Here is a 14,654-nt window from a genome sequence, read left to right as displayed (position 1 = left end):
TTGAACCCTAAACATACTGGGCTTGGAGCCACCCTACCCTTCGACTTGTCAGGACAGATGGTGAATTTGCTTGAAGTTTAAGGCAGTTATCAGGATTTTCTGTTACTCATAACCAAAAGCACTCTTAACTACAGCAAAAAAGCTAACTGATCATAATGGATAAGAAAAAAGAGACTTGGGGCTGGGACTTGGAGCCTGGGTGGCTCAGTCGGTTGAGCATCCGACTTCAGCTCAGGTCATGATCTCACAATCTGTGGGTTCGAGCCCTGTGTCAGGCTCTGTGCTGACAGCTCAGAGCCTGGAGCCTGCTTCGGATTCTGAGTCTCCCTCTCTCTGCCCCCTCCCCACTCACGCTGTGTGTGTGTCTTTCTTTCTCAAAAGTAAAATAAAAAAAAAAAAAATCAAAGAAAAAAGAGACTGCTATAAACTCATCATTTCATTTATTAATAGGAAAACCGAAGTTATTTTTGAAGCTTTTCCCATTCATTCAGCTACTCCTCTCGTTCAGCTACTCCTCTGGCACTGTCTTAGTGCTTCACTGTGATTGGCGAGTATCCTCGAGGTAACTGTTAAATGCCCTAAAGGGGATACTCTCATAGGCGCAAAATACAGCCAAAAAACAATCCCAAAACGAGAACGAGATGAACAAGAACAAAATAATTTTGGTTAGCGACCTAACCCTATATGATTTTAGGCCAAAAGAGGAAATAAGAAGCCTACCTGCTGTTATTTTTTAACAAACATTAAGCCACGCAAAATTATTCCTGATAATACAACATATGCTGATGTTCAAGGTTACCACTGAACCACAGTTCGGCTGAACCACACAGTGCCATGTACTGTCCTGGATTTGTCCGTGACAAGTTTCGTGAGGAGAGTGACCTTGGCTACTTCTTCAAAGCCACCACCACATGGCCCTGAGTCTAGCAGAGTAATAAATAGAGCAACTGTGAAATCTGTTTGCTGAATTAATTTCGTGATTCCCCCCGACTTCCAATAAATCTACATCAAATGTTTACATTCGGACCTGTGTCTAACAAGGCCAAGATCACTGTTCATACAAATACAAATGCTTTAGATGAATTTCAACATACGGTAACAATCAAAGCATCTCTCTCTATTTTCAAAAAAATCTTCTAAAGTAAAGAAGAAACACCTGAAAGGGACAGTAACATGACTTTAAAATGCTCCAGAGGGTCGAGGGGCCTGAGTTGCTCAGTCGGTTTAGCGTCTGACTTCGGCTCAGGTCATAATCTCACAGTTCGTGGGTTTGAGCCCCACGTCAGGCTCTATGCTGACAGCTCAGAGCCTGGAGCCTGCTTCAGATTCTGTGTCTCCCTCTCTCTCTCTGCCTCTCCCCGTCTTGCGCTCTCTCTCTCACTTGTTCAAAAATAAACATTAAAAAAAAAAAACATTTTTTTTTAATGCTCAAGGGGGGCATCTGGGTGGTTCAGTCGGTTGAGCATCCAGCTTCAGTTCAGGTCATGATCTCACAGCTTGTGGGTTCAAGCCCCACGTCGGGCTCTGTGTCTCCCTCTCTCTGCCCCTCCCCTGCTCATGCTCTCTCTCTCTGTCTCTCTCTCTCTCAAAAATAAACATAAATACATACATACATACATACATATGTAAAAATAAAATGCTCAAGGCACCATCCTCCAAATCATTTGAATGTCCCCAGAACCATCTTCCTGCCCATTTGTATACACAGAGAAACATTATCTATCAAGCAAATGAATAACTGTTTTTCAAATAAGAGTATTAAGAACTTGCAGCAAAATCTATTTCAATTTCTAAACTCAATATATGAATAAGCTAAGCTGAAATTTATAGAATCCCAAAGGAAAAAATACCTTAAATTAATAAAGTTTTAGGGAAAAAATAACAATAGTGTTAGGATACATATGTTTTGCTAAAAACACAAGTATTTCAGGAAAGCTTAGACAGTGACACTGTAATTTTCAATAATGTTTTCCTATTAAGGAAATTTTATAGATTAATTTCTAATCTATAAAAAATAATTCCTACCCACCTCTGTGAATGATTTTCAAGTTTTCTTTTAAGTGGTTTAGTGCTTTCACAGTCTGGGGAGAAAAAGCAAAGATGAGAGAAGTAATATCCTTTTCATCAAAAAGCATGCAGTTTATCACAGCCCTGGAAGCCCTTTATATTCTTTTAGGCTCCATTATTTCAATATTCTGTCCACTTCTTGTGTTAAGTGAAAATGCTACATGATCATTTTAGATCTGAAAACTTACTTGCTTTTACATGCTGGTCCCCAATAATGAAAAGAACCCAATAACTTATAATTTTTCAGTAAGTCATTACAAAGTTGTACGTTTCTCACACCTTCAAACTTTTAAGAATGGAAATATTCCATACAAGAGAGTCCATATAGTCTGGTTCCGTTATGACCCCTAATTTAAATTAAGTTTTTCCAAATTTCCTCGGTGTCAACTAATTACTCGTTCCCCTTCACTCGGTGCAACGCCTTCAAAGTCATTTTCACAGAGCCAAAGTATCTCTGCTCAACCTCTATTGCAATTTATTCAGAACTGACAATATTGTTTGATCACTGCTCAGAAAATCAGTCATTTCTTCAGGAATATAGGGAACAGGGACTTGAGTTAAAATTTCCACAGTCTCCAACTAAAAGAGGACTAAAGGACAGGCCAACCATTTGCTATCAAAAGGTCAAGTCTCTGCCCCATCAAGCTGCTGGGTGTCAGGAACGCAGAACTTGCAATGTTCGAAGCGGCTAAGCCTCTTGTGTTCGTTGGGTTGTTAATGAGCAAGAAGAGACTTAACACCAAGTGATTTTAAATGTTGTGCTTAAGAGGAAGGATGATCACCAATCTGGAAACATAGGCAAACATGTTGTAAATGATTTACTAGTGTTTCTAGATTACATATACTGCATTATACAGTAAAACAATTTTGTCTATGTTTCCCAACTTCACGGCCACCCTGGTACATTACATGGCGGTCAGGAGCAGGATTCTGGGATGGGGCTGCCTGGGCCTTAAATCATTCACCATCTACAACTGTATGCGATTCAGAGCAAATTAACTACTTAACCTCTACAGGCTCCAGATCTGTCATGTGTAAAAGGGGGCTACACTATTTACCACAGAGAATTACTACGAAGGGAAAATGTCGAAAGATCTTGGCCTGACACAAAATAAACATTCAATAACCATTAGCTATTATCATTATTCTACTACTGTCGCATTATAACTGCTATGAATACTGGGCTTGGTATACTGGAGAGATGACAAAATTTCATTTATCTTCCCCAAAATAAGTTTCTAGTGTAATTCAGCTTCTTTTTATAAAACCATATGAAAGGGTGTATAACTTAACCTTTAGCTCATAAAATATTTAAATTTATGAATCAATTTAGCTAAATAAATTAAAATATTAACGAGACCCACGGATCTCAAGATTTCGATGATTAGCGTTTCATCTGATCTTTAAAATTCCAATCATACACACACACCTTTCATGACTAAAATACAGATCAGAAACTGCCCACATATTTTTACATGAACCCTTAAGGATAAAACGGGATGAGTCGGCAGTTAGCGGGTAGACTATACTGAAAATAGAGGATGCAGGAAAGGAAGAGGCGGGAAATTACTCGCGACCGGAATATCTACCTTACAAATCCCTAGAAAACTTATTTTGCACATTCACTAACCTAAGTCGTGTCGTTAGCTGAGATTCTTACGGGTTTCTGAGAGTCTTACTAATTTTACCCTACTGAAAAGGATTTCGTGGACAACTTTGGTCAACGGAAAGGTTCAGAGTAAGAAAGAAAATGGTGAGGAATTCGCTTTCAAAACGACAAACACATATGTAAAAAAGCACCTGGCCTCTTTTTGGTAGTCTGGTGAAAGTGAATTGACCCAATTAGTAGCAATGCAGGTTACTGAAATTGCCAGGCAAAAATTTAAATAGTTTAGAGTGGGCAGCTCAAAACGTAAACCACAGGAAATATGCTTTGTTTAAGGGTTTCAGTGTAAGGGACTTCAAGGGAACCGCTGTAATTCTGATTAATTCAGAGACAATGGTGAGAATATAACCGATTTAAAAGTAGGAAAAACAACAGGGCTAAAAAGGAGCAGAAAATTTCTTCTGGTCCTACTTACAGCACAATGGATTATGGTTCATTGTGATTTTAATGAGCAGAGTATTACAGTTTTTACATAGAATATATTTTGAAAGTTGTTTCTCAGGACTTGTATTAGTTACCCCACAGAAGTGACTGTGTCTCTTTTCCTATAACAAATGATTTTCCAGGAAGGTCAAAACCATTCTGTGAAGGACATTCAGATATGGACATTCAAAACCCCAACAGCATCTTTACGGGAGTATAGACAGAATGAACAATTTGAAAACCAGGTACTTACTGCTAAAGTGATTTTGCCTAAAATTTCTTCTGGAATAACATCATCTAATACACTATATACATATTTGTAAAACTTATCAAACGAGGTAGACATGAGTTCCATACAGATCCAACAGTCACCCTATAAAATAACAAATATCTGTTATTCCTTTACATCTCAGGATTAAGTACTATGTTTCCTTTACTTAAAATAGAAATACAATGAGAGAAAAAGCAACTAGCAGTCATTTCTGGTTCCTCCTTAAAGCCCTGGGCAGAAGAGTCCCCTCCTCTGTAAACCCAAACCTATTTGCCCAGTGTCCCCGCTCTTAATTGTAAAGACGGGGATGGTCTTACAGGGAAACTTCTGTGCTTTCACAAAGAGTTCCAATTTTCCCATAATTAAATACAGGTATGGAAAATATGTGGGAAACTGTTCGTTGCCGCTAACAAAGAAAATCGATGACAGTAATCTGGAGGCTCTAGGGTTCGTGGAAGGTCTGCACGAGAACACACAAGATGTAAGCAGACACCACGGGGATAGCGCTCTAAGAGGACGTGTACCTATGAACGCGGACTACGGAGGGCCTTGCGAGAATGAGAACGGCTACTGGGATGATGACGATTCTGCGCGTTGTTAGGAATTTGTGGACCAGCTGCATCCTGGCAGATTCACTACCACTAGGCTCCTACCTGGATTGATTACGTAGGAGATTAATGCCCGAGAAAGCAAAACGGCTTGCCCAGAATAACAACGCCCATCAGTGACAGAGCCAGGCACAGAACCCAGTTTACTTAACTCCTGGCTCCCCTCAACACCTGAAAGCAAGGACCCTTCACGTACACACAGGAAGCATGCCTACACTGTGATGGAGACTGAGACACATAACGGTGCCCTCATGACGGGAGGCACCACCTGCCAGAACTTACCTGGCTTCACGGAATTCTTACTTGTAAAACATATTTGACATAGCGAATTTCCACTTACATTTTCTTAAAAACTTTTTTTTTAATGTTTATTTTTGAGAGACAGAGAAAGACAGAGCGTGAGTGGAGGAGGGGCAGAGAGAGAGGGAGACACAGAATCCGAAGCAGGATCCAGGCTCCGAGCTGTCAGCACAGAGCTGGACGCAGGGCTGGAACTCACGAACTGTGAGATCATGCATGACCTGAGCCTAAGTCGGACGCTCAACCGACGGAGCCCCTCAACCTATACTTTCTTTCTTCTCTCTCTGTGGCTTTTTTTCTTTTGGGTGCTCTTACAGACTGCTGTTCACAAAGGGCTGAATAGCACCCTTTCCCCGAAACAAACGCTCGAATTTATTTTAATCTAAAGACACCATCTCAATAGATACACTAAAAAACTTTTCTTTATTAGAGAGAGAGATAGCCCACTGAACTCATCTACTTACAAGGAAGGAACCGAACTTCAGCAGCACAGCAAAGTGGAAAGATCACTGAAAGTCCTGACTCCTTATCCAGACTCCCCCACTTGTGCAAGCTTGGGCCCCCCTCTCCGTTCCTCATCTAGGAAATAGGGCTGCCCCGCCATCCTCAATGGACTAGGATATAATCAAGTGAGTTCACATATGTAAAGTACAAAATAAAGTGTCCTGGCAGGTGCCAAAAAATGACAGTTAAAGAAATGAGAGGAGGAGGAAGAAGCAGGGGAAAAGAGGAAGGCAACCAAGAGAGAAACAGAGACACAGAACAGGAGAAATAAAGGTAGGAAGGAAACTAGAAATGGGGGTGGGGGGAGCCGTCAGCTCCAGAGACAGAGAGACCTTGTGCTTGCCAAGCCACATAACCTAATGTAAACTTCTCATCTCTTCGGGCAGTTCCTTTTGACCATAACTGAGAATAGGGAGGAGCAGCGGTGAGCTGCATTTAAAAATTTTTAAAAAGGTGGGGGGCGGGGGGGATGGTCTGAGGTGCCCCCAAAAGCAGCAACAGCAACATTACTTTCATGGTCAAGCGCGAGACGGGACACTCACGTGACTGAAATGCGAAAGTGGAAATTACTAAATATGGATTTACGGAAAAGAAAAGTGAAGGATGATGAAAACCTGAACCACTGAGATCGAGATAAGTGTTCCTAGGGACGAGAACCAGATAAAACCAATGACATGCTTATATGCCTACAGTACCCACTCAGAAAATAAATTGTTTAAAAAGACACCACTCAAGGGGCGCCTGGGTGGCTCAGTCAGTTAAGCGTCCATCCATCTTCGGCTCAGGTCGTGATCTCATCGTTTGTGAGTTCGAGTCCCACATTGGGCTCTGGGCTGACAGCTTGGAGCCTGGAGCCTGTTTCGGATTCTGTGTCTCCCTCTCTCTCTGCCCCTCCCCTGCTCACGCTCTGTCTCTCTCTCTCTCTCTCTCATTAACAAAATTTTTTAAAGGCACCACTCACAATACAAAAACTATAAAGCACCTAGTAATGTATCTAACAAAAGAAGCAAAACGTTGACGAAGACACGTATAAAATTTGACTAAGGGACATAACAACTGACCAAAGAGAGACGCAAAGTGGAGCCTGGTCTACTAGACAAAGACTTTTTATAAAGCTGTGAAGCTGTCAAAATAAAAGACAGTGGTACTGATGCAGGGGGAAAAGTAAACAGACCAATACAACAGATTCAAAAGCCCATGCAACACATGGAAATATGAAGTATGTTAGATGTAGCAGAGCAAAGAGTGGCGAAAGCATGGAATATTCAATGAATGTTGCTGGAACCAGTGGCCTTCCAGATGGAAAAGAGTTAAATGAGATCATTACCTCAGATCACTCACAAATAAAGATATAAAAATCCCAAATGGATTTTTTGGAAAGCAAAGGTTTCAACTTTTTTTAAAAAGTTTATTTATTTATTTACTTAGAGAGAGAGAGAGAGAGAGCGCGCACACACTTGCAAGAGGGGGAGGGGCAGAGAGAAAGAGAGAGAATCCCAAGCAGACTCACCCTGACAGATGCAGGGCTCAAACTCAAGAAACTCGAGATCATGACATGAGCCAAAGCTGGATGCTTAGCCAACTGAGCCACCCAGGTGCCCCTAAAACCTGTCCAGAAGAGGGACGCCTGGGTGACTCAGTCGGTTAAGTGTCCCACTCTCGATTTCGGCTCAGGTCATAATCTCACAGTTTATGAGATCAAGCCCCGCATCAGGCTCTGTGCTGACAGTGCAGAGCCTGCCTGGGATTTTCTCTCTCCCTCTCTCTCTGCCCCTCCCCTGCTCGCTCGCTTGCTCTCGCTCTCTCTCTCTCTCTCTCTCAAAAATATACAAATAAGCATTAAAAAAAAAAAAAAGATACCACTTCAAACTCACCCAATTGCCAAAACCAAAACATTTAGTAATACGAAATGTTAGCAATGAGGTCTGTGACAATAAATGTCTGTGACAATAAATGGCTTCCCCAACAACTACCCCCTCTTTGTTACATACAATGTGCCCAGCTGAAACTACATTTCTCTGTCTTTTACACAGAGAAGGGCAGCCAACAAGATATCCACAAAAACAGTTGGCTGATGATTCCAGAATGGTCTTTTTGGTTCTTCCCTCTTCTCTTCCTTTGTATGGACATCACAGTTGAACTCTACAAGCCAACTTGAACCACAGGACAATCTTAACAATGTAAACCACAAACTCAGTAAGCCACTAACAGTTTCTAGTACTGACACCTGTATACAATTCCTGACAAGGAAATCCCATTCTTACTAGTAGGGACATAAGTTAGAACAACCACTATGAAGAGAAATGTCACAATAGCCACTAAGGTGGGAATAGTTCATATGATTTAACCTAGCAATTATATTTCTAGGTGTGTGCTGTATGGAATCTGTAATCTAAGTTGTCAAGGAGAAATGCAAAAAGACGTTCATTTTTACACTGTTTTATAACTGCAAAAAATTAGAAACAACCTTTGTTGGGGATTATTGAAGAAATGTAAAAAATGGTATATTTAATCATTAGAATACTACATAGCAGTTAAGATAAATTAACCAAATCAGGGGTGCCTAGCTGGCTCAGTTGGTAGAACATGAAACTCTTGTTCTAGGGGTTGTGAGTTCAAGCCCCACACTGGGTATAGAGCCTACTAAAAAAATAAGTAAATAATATAAAGTAATTAATGACCCAAATCTATATATTAAAGATCTATATTTATCTATATGGATGAATCTTGAAAACTATGGTAAATAGAAAATGCTATAAGGGATACATACAGGAAAGTTTCATTTATGTAAACTTTAAAATTACATACATCAATACTACACATTATTTAGGGAAAAATACACATTGGAAAGCCTAAATAAAGAAGTTGAAAGAAATATTAACTCAACACAGTGTTTAAAACTGTACAGTGAGAAGGAGATTAGGATGTGACCCTCAACCATAGCTATACTTCAAAGACAAATAAAGAGCGGGGCGCCTGGGTGGCTCAGTCGATTGAGTGTCCAACTTCAGCTCAGGTCATGATCTCACCGTCCATGAGTTTGAGCCCCGCGCCGGGCTCTGCACTGACAGCTCAGAGCCTGGAGCCTGTTTCCGATTCTGTGTCTCCCTCTCTCTCTGACCCTCCCCCATTCATGCTCTCTCTGTCTCAAAAATAAATAAACGTTAAAAAAAAATTTTTTTAAGACAAATAAAGAGTAAATATGCCCAAGTGCTAATCTGCAGGGTTGGGTACACTATAATTCCTTTGTAATTTTTCAGTATGTTTGAAATATTTCATAGTTTAAAAAAAGCAAGAATTACCTTAAGAGACTAGACAAAGATGAGCATATTAAACCAAAACATGCAAAAAATAGGAAGGAAGAGTGATCATAATAAAAAAAATTTTACATAGAAAATAGAAAAACAGGGATGCCTGGGTGGCTCATTGGTTAAGTGTCCGACTTCGGCTCAGGTCATGATCTTTTGGTTCGTGGGTTCGAGCCCCGCATCAGGCTCTGTGCTGACAGCTCAGAGCCTGGAGCCTGCTTCAGATTCTGTGTCTCCCTCTCTCTCTGCCCTTTCCCCACTCACACTCTGTCTCTCTCCTCTCTCCAAAATAAACATTAAAAAAAAAGAAAATAGAAAAATATAGAAAATTCTAATGACAGAAAATTAATGCAACTAAAAGCTGGCTCCCTGAAAGACTAATAAAACTGATAAATCCCTAGCCAGATTCATCAGGAAAAAATAGAGAAGATGCAAATTATCTATTAAATTGCCAATTAATTTGACAATTCCGATGAAAGGGACAAATTTCTTCAGAGAAACAAAACTACCGAATGTCACTCAAGAAGAAATGGATAACTTGAATAGAGCTCTATCTTTGAAAGAAATTGTATTTGTAGTTAAAAATCTTCCCACAAGGAAAATTCTACATTCACATGGCTTCAGGGGTGGATTCTACCAAACATTTCCAGAATACCAATTCTCTACAAATTCTTCCAGAGAACTGCAGACAGGGACTACTTTCTAGCTCGTTTTGTAAGGCTAGCTCAGATACACAGATACAAACTGATATGCTGATTCAAAAGCCAAAAACAGGGGCGCCTGGGTGGTTCAGTCGGTTAAGCGGCTGACTTCGGCTCAGGTCACGATCTCACGGTCCGTGAGTTCGAGCCCCGCGTCGGGCTCTGTGCTGACAGCTCAGAGCCTGGAGCCTGTTTCAGATTCTGTGTCTCCCTCTCTCTGACCCTCCCCCATTCATGCTTTGTCTCTCTCTGTCTCAAAAATAAATAAACGTTAAAAAAAAAAATTCAAAAGCCAAAAACATTACAAGAAAACTACAGATCAGTATCTCTCAAGAACACAGGTATAAGACATCTAAATAACATTTTAGCAAACTCAATCCAACAATATGTTAAAAAGGTAACACATCGGGGCGCCTGGGTGGCGCAGTCGGTTAAGCGTCCGACTTCAGCCAGGTCACGATCTCGCGGTCCGTGAGTTCGAGCCCCGCGTCAGGCTCTGGGCTGATGGCTCAGAGCCTGGAGCCTGTTCTGATTCTGTGTCTCCCTCTCTCTCTGCCCCTCGCCCGTTCATGCTCTGTCTCTCTCTGTCCCAAAAATAAATAAACGTTGAAAAAAAATTAAAAAAAAAAAGGTAACACATCATAATCAAGTGGATTTACCCTGGGAATGTAAGGTTGGTTTAACATATGAAAAGCAATCCATGTAACTTAGGATATGAAAAAAAGAATTTCTCTAACACCATACACAATCATCTTAAGGATGCAGAAAAACAATGTGACAAAACTCTAACATCCATTCCTGATTAAAAAAAAAAAATCTCGGGGCGCCTGGGTGGCGCAGTCGGTTAAGCGTCCGACTTCAGCCAGGTCATGATCTCGCAGTCCGTGAGTTCGAGCCCCGCGTCGGGCTCTGGGCTGATGGCTCAGAGCCTGGAGCCTGTTTCCGATTCTGTGTCTCCCTCTCTCTCTGCCCCTCCCCCGTTCATGCTCTGTCTCTCTCTGTCCCAAAAATAAATAAACGTTGAAAAAAAAAAAAATTAAAAAAAAAAAAAAAAAATCTCAGCAAATTTGGGGTGCTTGGGTGGCTCAGTTGGTTGAACATTCCACTTCGGCTCAGGTCATGATCTCATGGTTGGTGGGTTCAAGTCCCACATCAGGCTCTGTGCTGACAGCTCAGAGCCTGGAGCCTGCTTCAGATTCTGGGTCTCCCTCTCTTTACCCCTCCCCCTTCATGCTCGCTCTCTCTCTCTCTCTCTCTCAAAATAAACAGACATTAAAAAAAAAAAAAAAAGACCTGGGGCACCTGGGTAGCTCAGTAGGTTGAGCAGCCAACTTCAGCTCAGGTCATGATCTCGCAGTCCATGAGCTCGAGCCCCACGTCGGGCTCTGTGCTGACAGCTCAGAGTCTGGAGCCTGTCTCACATTCTGTGTCTCCCTCTCTCTCTGACCCTCCCCCGTTCATGCTCTGTCTCTCTCTGTCTCAAAAATAAATAAACGTTAAAAAAAAAAAAAGCCCTCAGCAAATAAGAAACAGAAGGGCTCTTCCTCAACTTGATAAAGAACATCTACAAAAACCTACAGCTAACATCACCCTTCCTGGTGAAACCCTGAGTGGTTCCTCCCTTAGATGAGAAACATTACAAGGATGTCTCCTCTCACTATTTCTATTCAACAGCGTACTAGAGGATCTAGCCAGTGCAATAAGGCAAGAAATACAGAAATAAATGCAACCAAACTACAAAGAGGTAAACTCTCTTTGTTCACAGACAACGTGATAATCTACGTGGAAAATGTGAGGGAGTCCACAAAAAGCTACCAAAACTCACAAGTGAGTTTAACAAAGTTAGGGTAGCCAAGATAAACAAACAAAAATCAACCGCATTTCTTTATATCAATCACAAAACAAGAGGAGACAAATTTCTTTAAAATATCATTTATTGGGGTGCCTGGGTAGCTCAGTCGGATGAGCATCTGACTTTGGCTCAGGTCATGCTCTCATGGTTTGTGAGTTGGAGCCCCACATCGGGCTCTGTGCTGACAGCTTGGAGCCTGAAGCCTGCTTCAGATTCTGTGTCTCATTCTCTCCCTGCTCCTCCCCCACTTGTGTTCTGTCTCTGTCTCTCAAAAATAAATAAATGTAAAAAAAAAATTTTTTTTTTGAGGATCATTTATTCAGCACCAAAAAATACTAAATACTTAAGGATAAACTCAACAACAAAAAAAGTGATAGGACTATAAAGTGAAACCTACAAATATTGCTGAGAAAAAATGTAAATAAATGAAGTAAAATATCAAGCAAATGAGTCATTACACTGGATGTCTTTAAAATATTGATACCCCTCCAACTGACCTACAGATTTAGTGCAATCCCAATACATTTTTTCAAAAAAGTTAACAAATTGGCCCACGTTGAAATTACAAACTTTCACCCTCCCAAAAAAATGCCATTACTAGTATAATGGCTAAGCCACAGATGAGGGAGCAAATATTTGCAATCCTTTATCTGGTAACAAACCTGTATCCAGAATACGTATTTTTAAAACTCCCAAAACTCAGAAAGAAACAAAAAAAAAACCAAGTTTTTAAAAAAATGGATAAAAGTCCAAAGAGAAACTTCATCAGAGGAGACATAAGGTTGGTAAACAATCTTATGAAAGGTTGTTCAACATCATTAGCCGCTCAAGAAACACAAATTTAAAACACAATGAGATTCCAGTATACACCAGCTAGAATGGCTAAAAATTAAAAAGACAGACCATCCCCAGTGGTGGAAAAGATGTGGAAGAAAGAGAACTCTCATACATTACTTTTGAAGGTTGAAAACAGCTTTATAAAGTCAAACATTCATCTACCACATGATCCAGCCACTCCACTGCCAGGGTTTATTTCCCCAAGGGAAATGAAACCATGGGTCCCCCTCACAGACTTGTACACAGATGCTCACAGCAGCATTATTTGTAACAGACAAAAACCAGAGGCAATCCAAAAGTCCCGCAGCGGGTATAAAGGGGTAAAACAACTATGGTGTATCCCCACAGTGGAAGACCACTTCCAGTACTCAGCAAAAAAAGAAACCAACTATTGCCACACACCACAACAGGAATTGCAAATAATTCTGCAGAGTGAAGACAACACGTACCTACTGTAGGACTCTACTTATGCAAAATTCTAGAAAAGGCACATTCATCTATAGTGGCAGAAAGCTGCACGGTGGCAGAAGGGACGTGTGTGTGTTACATACAGGGCACAAGGAAATGTGTGAGTGATGGAAATGTCCATTATCTTTTTTTTTTTTAAGTTTATTTATTTTGAGAGAAAGAGAGAGCAGGGGAGGGGCAGAGAGAGAGAGAGAGAGAGAGAGAAGAGAGAGAGAGAAAATCCCAAGCTATCTCCACACTGTCAGTGCAGAGCCCGACATGGGGCTTGACCTCACAAATCCTTAGATCACACACGACACTTAACCAACTGAGCCACTCAGGCACCCCGGGAATGTCCAGTTATCTTGATTACGGTGATAATCCTACAGGTGGATGCACTTGTTCACACATAGGAAACTGTGCACTTTACATATGTGCATTTTAGTGTATGTCCCTTCTATCTCCATCAAGCTGTACTTAAAATTTGCAAGCGAGAAGGAAAGGAAAGAGCATGAGTAGCAGCAGGGGTAGAAAGCGAGAAGGAGATGAAATTCAGCTAATATCACTGCCTTCTATTATAATCCGGTGAACTTCTATGGTTACTCAGAAGTGTATGTTCCAGACTAGAATTCCTCCAACCTCAAAAGATACCTGAAGGAAGGACTTCCACTCAGTGAATTGTGAAAATATATATGTTAAAGGACATTTGTTTAAGTGATTCTAGGTTTCAGCGTTGATAAAATAAATGGCAGGTGCGGACCTTTTACGCAAGCTACAGGCTAGAAGTTACGTTTATTGTTCAATGCTTTCAAGCTCTTTGTTTTCCCGACTACAAAGTATGAAAATGTGTTGAGAAACCCATGCAATTAGGTGTCTTAGTAACATATCTACATCAAATCCAAGTTGTACTTTGGGCTTTTTATTTGAGTTCAGTTCCACCATAGTAAGAAGTGCAAATGGTTGGAGACAATGGCAAAAAACTGAGTTACAGGGGCAAATGGGTGGTTCAGTCAGTTACGTGTCCGACTCCAGCTCAGGTCATGATCTCGCAGTTTGTGAGTTCGAGCCCCACGTTGGGCTCTGTGCTGACGGCTCAGAGCCTAAAGCCTGCTTTGGATTCTGTGCCTTCTTCTCTGAACCCCCACCCTCTCACGCTCTGTCTCTCTCTCTCAAATATAAATAAACATTAAAAAATTTAAAAAACAGAGTTATAAACTTCAGTATGAAATATTATTCACTCACTGTCTGAGTAAAGCTATGGGACTTTCAGAGGCTCAATTATTCCTCCAACGGCAAGATTAATCTCCTCGCAGCAGCTGCAAGAAGAAAATTAATGTCTTGCGAGCTCCTTGATGGATGGTTGACTGAACCAGACCATGAACCGATGTCCTATGGGGGATACAAATTATGAAATGAAATGTTCTGGTGGGTTCCTCAAGGTGACGGGAATTAAAAGCGATTTGTCTTCCTCACAGCGGTAGTTAAGTAAGAAATCCAGGGGCACCTGGGTGGCTCAGTCGGTTGAGCGTCGGACTTCGGCTCAGGTCATGATCTCACAGTCCATGAGTTCGAGCCCCGCATCTGGCTCTGTGCTGACAGCTCAGAGCCTGAAGCCTGTTTCAGATTCTATTTCTCCCTTTCTCTCTGACCCTCCCCTGTTCGTGCTGTGT

At 41.2% G+C, this 14,654-nt stretch overlaps 1 protein-coding gene across 2 annotated transcripts in view; it reads right to left on the bottom strand.

Annotated features, from left to right (window-relative positions):
- MAP2K4 (mitogen-activated protein kinase kinase 4) overlaps positions 1 to 14,654 on the bottom strand; it is a 139,019-nt gene that overhangs the window by 37,723 nt on the left and 86,642 nt on the right. For both annotated transcript variants that reach the window (XM_047832822.1, XM_047832823.1), the window contains exons 5-6: positions 4,410 to 4,529; positions 2,030 to 2,081 (exon numbers count right to left, since the gene is read on the bottom strand). In XM_047832822.1, the coding sequence (XP_047688778.1) occupies positions 2,030 to 2,081; positions 4,410 to 4,529 (172 nt within the window). The remainder of the gene's footprint in view (positions 1 to 2,029; positions 2,082 to 4,409; positions 4,530 to 14,654) is intronic.

This window comes from Prionailurus viverrinus, chromosome E1 (genome assembly GCF_022837055.1).
Source record: "Prionailurus viverrinus isolate Anna chromosome E1, UM_Priviv_1.0, whole genome shotgun sequence".
Taxonomy (NCBI): Eukaryota; Metazoa; Chordata; class Mammalia; order Carnivora; family Felidae; genus Prionailurus; species Prionailurus viverrinus.
The sequence above is the reverse complement of the archived record's forward strand: the minus strand, read 5'-3'. Positions and strand labels throughout refer to the sequence as shown.